This window comes from Ailuropoda melanoleuca, chromosome 2, assembly GCF_002007445.2.
Source record: "Ailuropoda melanoleuca isolate Jingjing chromosome 2, ASM200744v2, whole genome shotgun sequence".
Classification (NCBI taxonomy): Eukaryota; Metazoa; Chordata; class Mammalia; order Carnivora; family Ursidae; genus Ailuropoda; species Ailuropoda melanoleuca.
This window is the reverse complement of record NC_048219.1, coordinates 21,013,589-21,031,184: the sequence shown is the minus strand read 5'-3', so window position 1 is coordinate 21,031,184 and position 17,596 is coordinate 21,013,589. Positions and strand designations below refer to the sequence as shown.

The following is a 17,596-nucleotide window of genomic DNA, read 5'->3' as shown; positions in this document are numbered from 1 at the left end:
TTGGGCGTCTGCCTTCAGCTCAGGTTATGATCCCAGTGTCCTGGGATCGAGCCCCACGTCAGGCTCCCTGCTCTGCGGGGAGCCTGCTTCTCCCTCTCCTTCTCTCTCCCCTTGCTTGTGCTCTCTCATTCTCAAATAAATAAAATCTCAAAAAATAAAATAAAATAAAAGACTACCCTGGCTGCTGTATTGAAAAGAGAATGGGGTAGAAAAGCCTCTAGAGTAGTCTAAACAATGGTGGAAAAACAAAGCAGGAAGAACAATGGTGGCTCAGATTAGGGTATTAGCAACACAGGTAGTGAGATATGGCTGGATTCTGGATATATCTGGAAGGTAGGGTCAACAGACAGAACGGATACAGATATTGAAGAGAGACGTTAAGGAGAACACTATTTTGTTCGAAGTGGCAGAAACGATGAGTTGCCGTCGGTTGAGTTGGGGAAGGTGGCACAGGATCTGGAGTCCAGTTTTGGACACAAAGAGATGGAAATATTTAACTGGAAATAGAAATGGAGTCAATGGCATATAAAGGGCATTTAAAGTTCTTAGACGGGATGAGATTAGCAGGGTGAAAAAGTAGATAGAGGCTCAAGGTCACTCCAATTTGAAAGAAGCTGGGTTGAGAGGATGAATCAGCGAAAGAGAATGAGAGGAAGCAACCAGGGGTAGGAGAAAAAGCAGCTGAGCGTGGTCTCCTGGAGGAGAGAGTGCAGGGGGCAGTATGGAGCAGAGGTGAGGGTCTCTCCTCAGGCTACGCCCTTAAATCTTCCAGGATGCTGATGTTCCTTCCCTCCGGACCAGCTTTTTTCGTGGACGAGCAGAGGCGATCGAGCCCATCAGCAAAGCTCTCATTTAACCCCCCCTACCCCCTACAGGGAGAACAGGCAGATAGCAAGACTATTTATTGAATTCTTGCCAGCCAGCGCTCTCCCTCTCCCCTACTGGCAGGCCCAACCCTCAGCCTCCCACCTGGGGCCAGTGGAGTCACCGCGATCGTGACCCCAGGATCCTTCTGCCAGGCTTCCTGAAACACAGCCCGGGCCTTTCCGGATTGCCTCAGAGGCTCTGTTACTCCGTTCCCTCCATATCCTCCTTCTGGAAGTAGGTGACGTAAGCCTGCTGATCGTGGTCATGAGCGTCAAGGTAAAAGCTCGTGTTGCTGTGGGGGCTGCCCCTGAGGTGTAATGCTGGAGGCGGGGGAGGCGAGCCTGAGTCTGGGTGCCCGCTGCGCCTCTGGCCCAGGTCCCCTCACTCCCCACTCACCTTTGGAAACATTGACCTTGTTGGCCGCCAGGATGTCCGCCTGAACGCTATCTATTTTCATGTACAAGTCCTCGGCATTGCTCTGAGGACGGGAGCAAGGGGAGCCTGGCGGAGGCCGCCAGGGCAGTCTGGACTTGGGGGCGGGCGCGGGGCTGACCGGAAGCGCAGGGAGGGGACCGGAAGGACGCCGGGGGGTGGGGAGGAGCCCGAGCCCCGGCGGTCCCTCCCGCAGCCGGCCACAAGGCCCGGCGTGTGTAGGAGGTGTGTCCCGGGGGAGGGACGCCGTGGAGGCGGCCGCGTGTGTCGGGGTCGCGGCTCTTGGGGGCGGGGCGGGGCACTCACGAGGAAGAGCTGGTAGAGGTCCTCTCCCATGGACCTGCGCACGTGCTCCTCCACCACCGGGAACACCTGCACGAAGTACTGCGGCCGGCGGGGTGACTGCGGTGCCCTCGCCCGGGCCCCGCCGCGCCACCCCGCACCGCCCCGCCGCTCACCTCCAGCGTGAGGCTGGCCTGCCGCTGGCTGTTGCTGTGGTCCGAGTTGCCCATGGCGGCCAACAGGCTGTGCACCACGCGCAGGTGCAGCATCTTCTCCGCAATATTCATGTTGCTGCGCGCCAGGACCCTGGGCGGGGAATTCGGGCGGCGGCGACCCTCGGGACCCTCCGGCGCCCGGCGGCCCGAGCCCCCCCTGCCCCGGGACCCGTGGGCAGCGCCGGCCTGGCTTGCCGCATCCCCCCACTCCCCCTGCCCGCTTATCCCCTTACCCTCTTACCCCCTTACCTGATGGCCTTGGCCGCCGCGGCCTGCTGCAGGAACACTGGCAGGTGGGCGGTGAGCTGGGGAACCAAGGAGTCTGGCGGAGAGGGCGGCCGTGAGGCGGCAGGCCCCGCTTCCCAAGCCCAGCACCCCCGCCTCGCAGCCTCAGTCCGAGCGGCACCGTACCGTTGAAGATTTTGGGCTGCAGTTTGCTGGTCTCCTTGAAGGACGGTATCAGCAGCTCCACAAGGCCCTTGAGCAGCGCCTGGCACACGTCGTAGTTGACCAGGTCCTTGATCAGCTCGATGGCTGGGGAAGGGCAGAGGCGCTGGGGAAGCCTGACGCTCCAAACCCCCCATCCCCACCAAGCAAGCAAAGACCCCCTTGAACCAAGTCTCTTCCCTTTACCCCCATTCCCTTCCTGCACCTTTTACTGGCCAGCACCGCGCAAGCCGTGTGTGGGGGAAGCTGGGCAGGCAACACCTCAGTCCTGCCGTCTTGGATCTGTGGCTAAAGAGGAGGAGGAGAGGGCCGAGCCTCATCCCCCCACGCTCACCCCTTGCATAACTAGCCATAGACGGAGGAGGAAAGGTTTGATGGTGAGCCTACCCATCAAGGAGGCTTAGAGGCTGTCAGAGGGGGGCCCCACCGAGGTGGGGCCACTTTAGGCTGGGAGGAATCCGGGAATCCGGGTGTCACCGAGGTAGGAGGGGCTAGGTCTTCAAAGGGAGAAAGGATGGGCAAAGACCCTGGGGGGTGAGAGGGAGACAGAGCGAGTGGGTGGAGGATGTGTGGCAGAAAGTGAGAAGGGTGGAAGCGAAGGAGACTGTGGTAGTTTCTGACAAACCATTTATGGAACCCTAGGCTTTCCACACAGCATCCCATCAAAGTTCACCATAACCAAAAGAGGTTTGCTTTGCAATGACACTGTGACTGTTAGCCCATTTCATTTTTGAGGGAATGAGGAGCAGAGATAAAGCATTATTGGTTAAAGGACCACAGCCAGGAAGGGGCGGAAGCAAAAGGAAGGGGGAACTAGAATTTATTGAGGGAATTTTTCTAGAGATACTTTCCATGCATTCACTCAGCTTTTGGGCGAATCTGCTCTGAACACCTGTCGCGCCAGGGGCACAGTATGGTATTAGAAAAAGGTCAGGCAGTGGGGGTGCCTGGGAAAATGGAGAAAACGAATATCTTTGCAAAGAGAGAGGAGTCAGAGGCAGAGCTGGAAGGGGGTAGGGTGAGTTGGTCATGTGATGGAACACTGGGGTAAGTGTTATTTTAACACACACGTGTTTGCTACGTCGGAGACAGAACCATGCTCCCCAGAGCAGCAGTCAGATGCAGCCCATCTCTCCACTTACTCCTAGGGGAGCAGAGACTTCCGGGAAGCGCCGTTCCCTGACTAGCTCATTTACATACCAGAACTCATACAGACACATGGGAACTATTACCAGTAATATCTCTTCGAATAATGAAAATTAACCTTTTATATCCTTGTCTGGAAAGTTTTGCCCAGTAAGGATATGCTTGAGAGAATTCTCTGCCGTGGAAGAAAAGCGTTTGGGGTAGGCGCAAAGGCACCAAAAGCGCAGCGGGATCAGCCAGTATCCGGGAGGATGGGCACAAGCGCAATGTACATATTACTTCTCTCTGTTTTAGTTGGGTCTTTGGTGTAGGCGCCAACGGTTTTTGTGGGGTAAAACACTGGAGAATCGGTAGTGCAATTTTTGGAGACCTTACTTAGATAAGGCTAGGTATTTTCTATGTCAAAGACAGGTTCTTCACTCATTAAAACCTTAACAGATTCAACTGTGAGACAACAATGCTGTTTGGGATCCTAAGACCCCCTAGAATTGTGCAACACTTTAAAAAATGCCTTATTGTTGTTATTTTTTTAAAATCACTAAACATCATTCTATTGTGGGAGTTGTTTTTGTTTTCTTTTTTGTATACTTGTTTAGAGCGCACACATAAATGGGGAAAGGGCCAGAGCGAGAGCATCTTTCAAGCAGACTGGGTCAGGAACCTGAGGCAGCTGGATCCCACAGCCCAGGAGATCGTGATCTGAGGGAAACCAAGACCCCCATGCTTAACCAGCTGAGCCACCCACGAGCCCCTTAGAAAATGTTTTGTGTCCCCTCCCACCCGGAGCAGTGGGTGGGCCAGGTTGTGGACCAAGCACTACTGTTGGCCAACCCTACCGTCACCCAGAGGGCTCATTTGCATATCCATGGGTGCCACCCTTGGTACTACATTTCCCTTTAAAATCGCACATTTCCCTGTTTCCTTGGATCAACTTATGGCTTTTCCAAAAATCCCTTTCACAAATTTTCCTAGCAGGGTGACTGTTGCATAGGAATAGACACCAGTCTTGGAGAACTGCAGTTATGGAAAGAGTTGCAAACATAGCTAAGTATACTCTGGTTTCTCCTCAGATCGCAGGTCTCGCCTTTTACTAAAGATTTCCATGCAGAGGAATGTTTGCAAGTTTGCCTTATTTCCGAGCTCAAAGGAAAAGTTTCCAATGTTTCATCTATTAGGTGTGGCATTGCTATAGTTTTTTGTAGATCTCTCTTATTGGACAGATATTAAATTTTTTCAAACGTTTTTCCTATTAAGATGATATATGTGTGGGACACCTGGGTGGCTCAGTCGGTTAAGCGTCTGCCTTCGGCTCAGGTCATGATCCCAGGGTCCTGGGATCGAGTCCCACATTGGGCTCCTTGCTCAGCGGGGAGCCTGCTTCTCCCTCTGCCTGCCGCTCCCCCTGCTTATGCTCTCGCTCTCTGACAAATAAATAAATAAAATCTTAAAAATAATGAATACTATTAAAAAAATATGTGCATTCCTAGATGATGTATTATCCCTGGCATATGTTGCTAGATTCAATTTGCTAATATTTTGTGTAGAGTTTTTGCAGCTATGTTCATGAGTAAGACTGGTGTGTAATTTCTCTTTTACATGCTATCATTGATGGATTTTTATATTAAGATTAGGCTAACCTTAAAAAAAGATTAGGCTAACCTTAGAAAATGAGTTGGGGTTTGTATTCTCTTTTTCTAATCTTGAGAAGTTTGTGAATATGAGAATTTTATCTTGAATGTTTGATATAATTCTCTAAAGCTGATTTTATGAAAAAAAATACTGATTCATTTTCTTTAATGGTTAGAGGACTGTTTGTGTTTTCTTTCTTCACAAGTCCATTTTGGTAGGTTAGACTTTTTTTTTTTTTTTTTTTTTTTTTTTTTTTTTTTTTTTTTTTNTCGACAGAGATAGAGACAGCCAGCGAGAGAGGGAACACAAGCAGGGGGAGTAGGAGAGGAAGAAGCAGGCTCATAGCAGAGGAGCCTGATGTGGGGCTCGAACCCGTAACGCCGGGATCACGCCCTGAGCTGAAGGCAGACGCTTAACCGCTGTGCCACCCAGGCGCCCCGGTAGGTTAGACTTTTAAGCAGTTTTCACCTACATTTGCAAACATTGAAAAAAGTTCATTTTATCATCTTTTTTATCATTTTAATGAGTGTAGCATCTTTAGTGATGTCTTTTTTTTCATATTCTTCATATTGATTATGTGACTTTTCTCTTTTTGCATCAAATCCCTTTGCCCCCAAGCCCTATGGGGGTAACACACATGGATGCCTGCTTGTGCAATGGTGTGCCCTACAATGAGAAACGCTTATCTCAGAGAACCTGAATGTTACAGTCGGTAAGCATGACTGCCTTTTGCTCTAAAGGGGGAATATCTTTATTTTCCAAAGCTGTTTGCTCATCAACATCCTTGAAAGATAGTCTGGGACAAAGAGCAATTGGTATTTCACTTAAAAGACACACAGAAATATGACAGACCTATAGAGCATTGTCTCCTAGGATCATTTTTCTTTGACGAGTAGTAATCCTTCAGTAGATATGCTTGCTTTGTTCCTGAACTTAGGGGCAAAGCTTTCAGTATTTCACTATTAAGTATAATGTTAGCTGTAGACTTTTTGGTAGATGCTTTTTTAAAATCAAGTGGGGGAAGTTCCTCTCTAGTCCTATTTTCCTGAGGGTTTTTATCATCAATGGGTGCTCACTTTGTCAAATGCATTTTCTGCACTGATTGATATAATCATGCGATTTTTCATCTTTAGCCTGTTAATTTGGTAGATTAAATTGATTGATTTTTTTGGATTTTGAACCAGCCTTGCATTCCAGGAATGAACCCCAATTGGTCATGATGTATGATTCTTTTTATATATTGCTGAATCTTAATTGCTAATCTTTTGTTAAGGATTTTTGCATCTATATTGATGAAGGATACTGATCTGTACTTTTCTTATACTGCCACTGTCTGGTTTTGGCATTAGGGTAATACTAGCCTTATAAAGTCAATTAGGAATTATTCCCGCCCCTTCAGTTTTCTGGAAATGTAGAATCGTGTTCTATTAATGTCAATTATACCCTGCTGGTTGACGATGTTGAGTTCTATATACTTGCTGATTTTTCTTTTCTTTTTATTATTATTATTATTATTTTTAAAAAATCATTTGAGAGAGAGAGCACAAGCACGGTAGCTGCAGAGGGAGAGGGAGAAACAGACTCCCCACTGAGCAGGGAGCCTGACACGGGGCTCAATCCCAGAACCCTGGGATCATGATCTGAGCTGAAGGCAGATGTTTAACTGACTGAGCCACTGAGGTGTCCCTAAACTTAGTTTTTGATAGGTTGAAGTCTCTGAGAGTCATTTCCCAGTCTACTAGTCACTTACAGTGACTTCTTTGTGTGCATGGTTGTCTTACTCTTTGGGTTGGTCTTTTTTTTTTTTAAAGATTTATTTATTTGTCAGAGAGAGGGAAAGAGAGCATGAACAGGGGGAGCAGCAGGCAGAGGAAGAAGCAGGCTCCCCGCTGAGCAAGGAGCCCGATGTGGGACTCGATCCCAGGACCCTGGGATCATGACCTGAGCTAAAGGCAGACGCTCAACTGACTGAGCCACCCAGGTGTCCCTGGGTTGGTCTTATATTTGCAAAATTAATTATAGGAAAAAACTTCAGAGCTAGGATGCAGATACTTTCTTCCAGAGAGCATTTTCTTTTCTTCCTTTCAGCTACCTGGGCACTAACAATTCTGAACCACTTTTGTCTGAGTTCAAGACTTGAGGTTTCCTGGACCACACAGGTGGTTGTACAATAGCCAATAGCCAATGATTTGCTTATCAGTCACCAATAACAATGCCTACATAGTGAAACTTCCATAAAAACTCTGAAGTGATAGGGTCAGAGAATTTCTGGATTGGTGAACGCATTGAAGTGTGGGAGGGTGCTGTGCCTGAAGCAGTTCCCCAATCCATACCTTGCCCTACACATCTCTTCCATTTTCCTGTTCCTGATCTGTATCCTTTATACTAAACTGTTAGTAGTAAGCAAAATGCTTTCCTGAGTTTTGTGAGTTGTTCTAGCAAATGGCTGAATCTGAAAGGGAAGAAGGGTTGCATGAACGCCCTGGCTTTGTAGCCAAGTTGGACAGAAGTATGAATAACAAGGGGACGTAATACTTATGACTGGAATTTGAAGTAAGGGCAGTCTTGAGGTGCTGAGCCCTTAAGCCTGTGGAGTCTGAGGCTAACTCTGGGTAGTTAGTGTCAGAATTGAATTGAATTGCAGGGTACCCAGCTGATGTCTGTGGACAAGTGGACAATTGCTTGGTGTGGAAACCTCTCTTCCCCCATTTGGTATCAGAAGTGTTGTGAGTAAAAACAACTTAACCTCAATCCCTCCAGAAAGGGGATTGATCCAAATTTCCTAGCCTACCAGTATCAGAGAAAAGAGTCTTCTTCACCTGACCATTGTTACTTATTCTTCTAGAAATTAGCTTTCAAGTAGGTCTGTCTGGCCTGTTCTCCCTTTGCCCCCACTCTGGACCACTGAGGAGAAGATGTCCTGTGTCTCTGGCCCTACAGTACTATTTTCTCACTATGGAGTACTGGTGTCATCCAATAATAGTATCTCCACTACTGTGAACTCCAGTGAACATATCTGAGGCATCTCGGCCCACCCAGAGCCTCAAACCAGTCCAGTCCATAAATGTTGAAAAGAATTGACTGGATCCTGCATTCCAGTGCTCTAGAGGCCATTCAGGTAATGGCAGCCTAGGACTGTGCTTGGAAACTGCCAGCCTGGTGAGAGATGACCTCAGGAGAGGCTCTGCGCTGCCTACTGTGGCCCTCGTCCACCCTGAGCCATGGAACCGTTCCTGGCTCTGCCTCTTCACAGGCTGGAGAGCCAGCGCTGCCACAGAGCGATCCTGCTGCCCCTGATGGCCGCCGCCAAGAGCACTGTGAAGCCAGGGCCTAGTGCTTCTGGGTCAGCCCAGAACTGAGCCACGCACCATGGATGCTCACTTCATACAAGGCAGATGGATGGAAAGGCGGAGGGACTGCAGCCCTTCCTCCGCAGTGGGGGACGAGGGCAGCTGGCACAGGGGCCAGTGAAGGGACCCCACGGATCAGCAGAGCACACAGAGTAGTGTCTACAGGAGGCTGCTTGCAGCTCTTGGAAGTTTACTTGCTTAACTACAAACAAACATATGGGGCCTAACCATGAACATGTGCTGGTGATTTATAATCTTGTCAGAAGACTGTCAGTGACAGTCACCAACAGCGCCGCGGCCCGTTTACCCAGAGGCAGAGGCTGGGGAGGCAGCCAGCAGCCCCATCCTGTGTCTCATTCGCCACACACTCTACTCTCCTGCCTGGTGCTGAGCGTTGTCAGCTGCCAACACTCCCAGGAGGAGGGGGGCTGACTTCTCCACTCCGGGATTCAGAGTTTCTTTGGCAGGAAGGAGAACCAGTTTGGGCTGGTGAGTCGGTCTAAGGAAAGGTACCAGTAAGGCCTCCCCCACACTGCCCTTGTCTCAAGTCCTGGGGGCCTCCCATCCACCCAGAGCCATGGAGCACACAGAGACCCTGTCCTGAAGCCAGTCTTGTCTTGGCCTGTTCTTCCCAATCATTTACTCTCTGGCAGAAGGACTCTTAAGGACATCCCTGCTACCCCTTCTAGTGCTTAGTAGTCTGGGGACAGACCTTACACGGCAGCCCCTTTTCTCTCTGGACCAACCTGATATCGAAACCACTGCTTCATTCAGAAACACTTCCCAGGACTGTCCAGTTACTGCTTGCTCCTGGGCTTTCTCTTCCCTCCAGGTCTTCCAGCATAGCCCTCCCAATCCCAGCGGCCCCCCACTCCAGCCTCTGGTTGCTCAGATGTGGTTCCAATGGAATCACAGAGGGAGAGCAACAGCACACTGACCCTCCCTGCTTCCCCTGAACATTCTCCCACTTGGGTAAAAATGCAGCCTGGGATGCCTCAGGCTGCTTGGCTGGTGCATGAAACTCCCAAGTCTTTCTCACTTATTCTCTTATTGTTTGGTTATGAAACTTTCTTCCTTCTTTCTGAATTAGCGGGGTTTTGGATCAGCGTGGTCGGCCGGCCTTCATGCCCAACTCAGCTGCAGCACACCTCGCCTCGCCTTGGTAATTGGGTTCTTCCCAGGCACAAGCTGGCAGCACCTTAGTGCCAGGACACCTGGGAAAAACACTGCCTGTGCCTAATTCTCCCTGCAGCAAGAAATGACTCAGAGAATACTCAGGGTGGAAAGAATAAATGAAAATATTTTTATGAAATTTCCCTGACCACAAATGGTATTCTCTGCCCACATAGGACCAAGTTCCCCAGGAGATAAATGTCTGCTTTTGCCTACTCACTTTACCCTAAATGCTTTTAAGGCTTCATTGCTAGTGTATCTGTAACACTTGGAACTCCTCAGAAAAATGGAAGATTTAGTCACTGAGTCATTTTTGATTGAGTTTTAAAATTCACAGCTGTCCATGTTTCCACCCAAAGTGAAAGGGCTGGTCTCCATCCAAATGTCTTCCCAGGAACCCCAGCCAGTTACAACTCCTTACCCGCTGTGCTGGTTCCGAAGCATAGCACAACCATTCAGAAAGCAAAGGGCAACAGGGGATTACTGTCTTTGGCAGCTTTGCCCGAAGGCTGGGTTGCTGACAATGCCGAACTGTCCTAAATTGGATCAGTCACTGATTAATTCATTGGCTCATTCATTTATCTAACAAATTACTTACTGAGCATCTTCTGTGTGCCAGACCCGTGTGCTGGGGCTACGAGGAGGACGAAGATACAATCCCTGCCCTCAGGGACGACACAGTTTAATGGGGGAGGCCAGTAAGGAAACTGGTACGTATGCTGTAGTATTATGAGAGCCCAGGGAACACCAAGAAGTCAGGTTGCTGGGAGGGTATGTTGAGGAACTGGACGGAGAATCAGGAGAAGGCTCTCTTAGAGAAGGTAACATGGGAGCTGACAAAACCATGGAGGAGAAGGGAGGGACTGGAATGAAGAAAGCGGCAAGCGCATGCCGCCATTGTGGCCCGGCAAGCAGGGAGGTCTGGCTGGGACATGGGGTGTTGGGTCATGGAGTGAGAGCTAAGCCTGAGGAGACAGACTGGCTTCTGAGGACTTTGCATGTGCCGACCACCCTATAGGCCAGGTGTTTTTTCTTGTCTTTCATTTCAAAGGTTTAAAAAAAAATTCATTTATTTAGAGAGCACACGCATGCACATGGGTGAGCAGGGGGAGGGGCAGAGGGAGAGGGAGAGGGAGAATCCTAAGCAGAGTCTGCACTGAACGTGGAGCCTGACATGGGGTTCAATCCCACAACCCTGAGATCATGACCTGAGCTGAAATCAAGAGTCGGGACACTCAACTAACTGAGCCACCCAGGTGCCCCTCTTGTCTTTCATTTCAGAGGAAACTGACTCAAAAAGGTTGAGTAGCTTGCCCAAGGTCAAACAGCTAAGAAGAAGTAGAATGACTCCATCAGATTCCAAAGCTCATATTCTTCCCCTCTAAGCCCTGCTGCCTTGGCTCGGGTGGAGGACCAGGAGGACGCACTGTGTGGGCACCATGCTAGAGAAATGGAGATTGGTTTAGAGGCGAGAAATAGAGAGACATGAGTTACAGCAGTGGAGACAGAATGAAGAAGAGGGAGATTTAAACAATATTAAGGAGACAGAATTGACTGGTCTTGTTAGAAGTTGGTTGTAGGTAGGAAGCAGGAAGAGATGGCAATGACCTACATTTCCAGCGTTGGATGCTTTGCCGGGAGATTGGGACCTTGGAGCTGGAATCTCAGGAGTCCAATTCTGAACGTGGTCAGTGACCTCCAAGGGGCGATGTTCTCAGAAGACAAATGGAAACAATGGGATGGAGCTCAGGAGAGCAGTGTGAGCTGGAGAGAGGTCCCTCAGCTGCTCTGCCCATCTGCCACAAAATGAGAGCAATAATGGTGCTACTTTGTCGGCTCGTTGGAAGACTGACGAGCAGAGAGCCGGAGCAGTACCTAACATGGAGCAGACACCTTATAAAGGCCGGCCACTTGTGTTTCTGTCATTCTAGGCGGTCATTAAAACCGTGGGTCTAGATGAGGTACCAGAGACAGAAAGGAAAGAGAAGAGCAGGGGACCTGGGACTGAATCCTGAGAGAAAAAGAAACTTGCACCTAAGGGACTGGAGGAGGGATGGGAATGTTCAAAGGACCGAGCAGCAGTTTCCAGAAGGAGAGGAGGAAACTAGGGGAGTTCAGGTCAGGGGAGGAAGAGATCAGAGTATTCAGGGAGGAGAGTGTGACCAGGAGGGTTTGAGCCAAGGAGAGGTCACGCCCTGTGAGGCTGAGAAGCAGGTGTACAGGGCCCACGCTTTCATCTAACACACTGGTCGGGTCCTTGTCAGCTACAGGGCCTCGTGCTGACTGGGACAGCAGTAGACCAACCAGATGCAGAGGGTAGCCCACTGATTCTCATGGAAACTTCAGAGCGGAGGAAGGGATTTCTCCAATTCAAAGAGGAACCACAGAACCCACAGCCTGTCAGCCTGGGAAGAAAGTGCCTTGATCACCTGTCTGATAGCTGAAGAAACCCTGAACAAATGACTTGCCCTGGGAATCACAATGAATAGGAGACAGGGTTGTAGCAGCGGGCTTGGTATTCTTTGGACAGATGGAAAGTTAGAAATGGCACTGCACCTGGGAACTGTGGTGATGGCATGCAACTTTCTTCCGCCCTCCCTCCCTCTCTAGATTTATTTATTTATTAGAGGTGGGGGGTAGGGGCTGAGGGAGAGAGTCTTAAGCCAACTCAGCGCTGAGCACAGGGCTCTCAATCTCACCACCCTGAGATCAGGGCCCTGAGATCACGACCTGAGCCAAAACCAAGTCGGCTGCTTAACCGACTGGGCCATCCAAGCGCCCCAGCACACAACTATTTCTAAGGCACCCAGCACCGAGGAAGCTTGTTTGGAATTCTTTACTCCTAGAGCCTTGGGAAACCCACGGGCCAGTTCTTGGTCTTCACTTCGTGCGAGACTGCCACCTACTGGCCACATGTGAGAAGTGCGCTTCAGTAAGCACCCACACACAGGGTTTTGCTTCCTTTTCCAGCCGGTAAGAGTATGGATACATTTGGTAGGTTGCTGTTATGAGGAAGAGACCAGTGTCAGGCATCTTTCTGACCAACTGCATTCTAGCTCTGATTCCTGTACATTTCACCACATCCTGTTCAAAGCCCACTGCTGAAACGTAAAAAGCATATTATACACACTATTTCTTTTAAAGAAGCCAGTCGATGAAGTAATTAATGTTATGTGCTCTAGTGGTATATGTACTGTTGAAATAAGAATTACTGTAGTATCTTCCACGGGTGTCTGCTCTTCCAGGCAAGGCTCCCCGAATCTAATCAGCCCATGTGGGCGCTGTGCGCTGGCCCTGATGCCTGAATGGGGCACCGACCCTGGGTGCACGAGGGGAGACAGTGCCAGGCCAGGGCAGATAGAGAGGTTTTGAGGGCCAGGCAAACTGGGCCATCAGAAAGGAGTGTTTCCCAAGGACATTTTATTTTATTTTGTTTATTAAATATTTTATTTATTAAATATTTTATTTATTTATTTGAGAGAGAGAGAGAGAGCAAGAGTTGGTGGGAGGGTCAGAGGGAGAGGAAGAAACAGACTTTCTGCTGAGTAGGGAGCCCGATGCGGGGCTCAATCCCAGGACCCCAGGATCACAACCTGAGCCAAAGGCAGACTTGTAACCGCTTAACCGCTTATCCAACTGAGCCACCCAGGCTCCCCCAACCCTGGACTTTCTATTTAAAAACAAACAAACAACTCTGGGAGACTGGTTAATAAAACTTATGAATAGTGAATCAAGTGTGGCAGTTGAAGTGTATCATTCTGAGACAATAACATATCTTTTAAGAATATTCAGCATATTTTTAAGTTAAGCTATCCTTTAGTGTCAGAGCCTTGTGACTTGTTCAATGAAGTCACATGGGACGGGTGGCCTCTTACACAGCCGGAGAGGCTGAAACTCCTGCTGATATGGATTAGCTCACAAGAGGAAAGTAAAGGCACAAAGTTCTATGGGGCGAAAAGTGTAGTTTTAAAAATGAGATCTTATAGTATTTGCATGACCCCAAGAAGGGCATGAAGCTAAGAAAACATAATTATGTTTTATGGTTATAATAATATTGTCCATCCTCGGGTTTTTGACTGTTTCTCAAAAGTGGTAAAAATTTTAGAAGTCTTGTTTTCGTAATACTGGAGAGACAGGACAGTGTGCTGGTGAGATTTGGGTGCAGGGCTCGGACTGCCTGGGTGTGACCCACAACTTTCCCACTTATTGTCTCTGAGACTTCGGGCAGGTTATTCAATTGCCTCAGTTCCCTCATCTGAAAACTGGGGATGATAATAGTACCTATTTCTCAGAATTGTTCTGAGGACTGTGTGACATGATCGAACAGCTTAAAACAGCGCCCGGCACACAGTCCTCACCAGTCACTGGTAATGATGCCTAGTTATGGTTACTGGTGTTATGACTGCTGAGTCAAAGCTCTAGCTGGGCAGGGACTTCATTTCAGGTGTCACTATACACTCAATGCCCAGCCCAGTCCCTGCTCTTTTGAACAAGTAAATGAATGAATGAAAAACGTAAATCATTTAAAAATAAACCAAAGAAGGACATTACCAAAAAGGTGAAAAGACAAGGGCGCCTGGGTGGCTCAGTCAGTTAAATGTCTGTCTTCAGCTCAGGTCATGATCTCAGGGTCCCGGGATTGAGTTCTGCATCAGGCTCCCTGCTCGGCAGGAAAGCCTGCTTTTCCCTCTCCCTCTGCCCCTCCCTGCTTTTGTGCTTGCTCACTCTCTCTCAAATAAATAAATACAATCTTACAAAAAAATAGTGAAAAGACAACCTACAGAATGGGAGAAACCATTCTAGTATCCAGAATATACAAAGAACTCTTAAAAGTCAACAGTGAAAAGACAAACAACCCAATTTTTAAAAATGGGCATAGGACTTGAGAATGTATTTCTCCAAGGAAGAAATATAAATGGCCAACAGGCACTTGAAAAGATGTTCAACATCTTTAGTCATTAAGAAAATGCAAACCAAAACCACAATGGGGTACCACCGCTCTGCATGCACTAGGATGGCTATTAAAAAAAAAAAAGAAAGGACAATGACAAGTGTTGGCAAGGATGTGGAGAAATTAGAACCCTCATACATTGCCGATGGGAATGGAAACTGGTGCAGCTGCTGTGGAAAAGGGACTGACAGTTCCTCAAAAGGCTGAACAGAATTACTCTAGGACCTAGCAATTCCACTGTCAGGTATATACTCAGAGAATTGAAAACAGACACTCAAACAAACACATGTACACACATGTTCATAGCAGCACTATTCACAACAGCCAAGGGGGAGACAGCCCAGATGTCCATCAGTGCATGACTGGATAGACAGACGGTGGGATATACACACAGTGGAATGTTACTCAGCCGTAAGAAAGAATCAAGTACTGATACATGCTTCCACATAGATGAAGCTTGAAAACATGATGCTGAGTGAAAGGAGCCGGATGTAAAAGGTACCATACTGCACGATTCCATTTATATGAAATATCCGGAATAGGTAAATCCATGGAGACAGAATAAAGATGGGTTGTTTCCAGGGTCTGAGGGGAAGGGACAGGAGCAAATACTTCATGGTACACAAGGTGATGAAAATGTTTCAGAGCTGGATAGAGGTTGTGGTCATGCAACACTGTGGATATACTAAACACCACTGAATTGTTCATTTTAAATTGGTTAATTTTATGTGAATCTCACCTCAATTTTAAAAATGCCTTTATGAAGAAAAAAGAACTAAACCAGGTCTGATTAATTTCTATCTTTTTAAAAAACAATTATTTATCTATTTATTTTAGAGAAAGAGAGAGAGAGCACACAAGTGGGGGGAAGGGTAGACGGAGAGAGAGAGAGAATCCCAAGCAGACTCCCCACTGAGCGGGGAGCCTGATGTGGGGCTCCATTTCATGACCCTGAAATCAACACCTGAGCAGAAATCAAGAGTCAGACGACTCAACTGACTGAGCCACCCAGATGCCCCAAATCTGTGAGTAATTTCTAAATAAATCACACTTCTTAGTATTAGGAATCTATGTAACTTCACAAAACCAAGAACTTTAAGAAAAATTAACAATGACATTCTTGTCCACTGCCAGTCTCTCTCCAGGTCTTTGAGGGGCAGGGGAAAAGATGTCACACATTCAAAGACTTGTCTATGTCCATCCTGTCACTTAGGGCCATCATTTCCCTGAACGTTTCTAGAGGATTCCATCATGTTAGTGCGGTACAGTTTGCTCAGCCATTAACACTGCTGTCGTACTTTGTGGCTGATAAACCCACTTTAAACTTCACTACACAAAACACGATCATTTTATTAGCAAGTCAAATTAATCCTAGGTTCTAGGTCAATTAGACAAAAATGTTATTCCCCAGGGGCGCCTGGGTGGCACAGCAGTTAAGCGTCTGCCTTCAGCTCAGGGCATGATCCCGGCGTTATGGGTTCGAGCCCCACATCAGGCTCCTCCACTGTGAGCCTGCTTCTTCCTCTCCCACTCCCCCTGCTTGTGTTCCCTCTCTCGCTGGCTGTCTCTATCTCTGTCGAATAAATAAATAAAATCTTTAAAAAAAAAAAAGTTATTCCCCAAGTGACTATTTTTCCAAATTCACAAACTCTTATACCTACATGTTCATTTTCCAGCAATTTTTATGAGATGGTATAGTGTTTTTTGTTTTTTTAGATGGTACAGTGGTTTTAAAATATGTCCGCAAAAGTTTTAGTATGTTTCTTCTCAAGGGGTGGAGCCCATTTCTCCCCCCCACCCCCTCCGCCCCTAATGAAGAGGGTAAACAGAAGCGACAGCGTGCAACTTCTGAGATTAGATTATAAGAAGTAGCGGGGCCCCCTCTTTGCACACTCCCCGATCACTCACTCTGGGAGAAGCCAGCTGCCCTGTTGTGAGGACAGTCAAGCAGCACAATGGAGAGGCCTACGTGGTGAAGACTCGAGCCTTCCTGAAAGCAAGCAGCTCTAACTCACCAGGTGTGTGAGTGAGCCACATGGGAAGAAGGTCCTCCAGGCCCCATCACACCTTCGGGTGACTGTAGCCCCAGCTGACCGCTTGATCGCAGCCCCGTGAGATGCCCGGAGCCAAAACCACTCAGTTAAGCTGTTCCCAGATTCCTGACCCACAGAAACTGTGTGAGATAATACATGTTTCTTTTTTGGGGCACCTGAGGGCATCTACCTTCGGCTCAGGTCATGATCTCAGGGTCCTGGGATTGGGCTCCCCGCTTCTCCCTCTCCCTCTGTACTCTCTCTCTCAAATAAAGAAATAAAAATCTTTAACAAAAAGTTAATTTTTTTAGCCACTAAGTTTTGAGGTAATTTGTTATATAGCAATGGATAATGGATATAGATGGATTGATTTAACAGCTTTTGTAGATTTCTGCAAAGTTTGAATATAACAACTTTTATTTTGTCTTCAAAGCAGCATTTTAAGGAATCTTTGTTGTCTCTGCCCAAGCTCATTAGCTGCTGTGGCAGGGAAGGGGGACCCGGTGGGGGACCCTGCTGAGGTCACTATACGCATGGCCTAGACCACCCATCCTTGAGAAGAGGGGATGGGGAGGGGTAGGACAGAGAAAGGGAGACCAAGGGCTAGAGAAGGGGGCCAACAAAGGGCAGACGGGTGAGGGCCCAGGGAACTCTGAAGTTCTGGCTTCTTCCAGCTCTCTTAGGTCCTACTGGTACAACTAATGCTCTAAACTTTACAAATATTTAAAGGACACATGTTGTCAGTAAATTGGTAATTTGGTGAACTGGGCACTCAGCAAATTGGTCATTTGGCTAATTGATTTTTGACAGGCATATATTTGGCAAATTAATTTGTAATGCTTAGTCTGCTTCTAATTAAGTCATACACAGTAAGTTTCATGATCCTAAGGTAATTGATTTGTAAAAGATATTTACACACACACACATATTTCAAATTCCCAACAGAACTCATTAATTTCTTCTTCTGCAAAACTTTCTATGACTTTGACATTTCTCTTCTCTAGGAAGGGAGGCCAGTGAGTGAGTACTTCTGTGGCTTTACGTTGCTTGTCATGATTAAGTCCCCGCCTG

At 47.8% G+C, this 17,596-nt stretch overlaps 1 protein-coding gene across 9 annotated transcripts in view; it reads right to left on the bottom strand.

The window, feature by feature from the left end:
• Window positions 1–71: 71 nt before the first annotated feature.
• Window positions 72–17,596, bottom strand: part of ARMH1 (armadillo like helical domain containing 1) — a 49,113-nt gene continuing 31,588 nt past the window's right edge. For 4 of the 9 annotated variants that reach the window (XR_004622894.1, XR_004622893.1, XR_004622897.1 and 1 more), the window contains exons 8-12: window positions 2,208–2,330; window positions 2,046–2,118; window positions 1,758–1,887; window positions 1,264–1,683; window positions 72–1,187 (exon numbers count right to left, since the gene is read on the bottom strand). Coding sequence is in view for 5 of the 9 variants with exons in the window: in XM_034651175.1 (XP_034507066.1) it covers window positions 1,321–1,683; window positions 1,758–1,887; window positions 2,046–2,118; window positions 2,208–2,330 (689 nt within the window). In the remaining 4 variants the exon portion in view is untranslated. Of the gene's footprint in view, window positions 1,684–1,757; window positions 1,888–2,045; window positions 2,119–2,207; window positions 2,331–17,596 lie in introns of all 9 variants that reach the window. The other 5 variants (XM_034651189.1, XM_034651205.1, XM_034651182.1 and 2 more) reach the window with 3 other exon arrangements.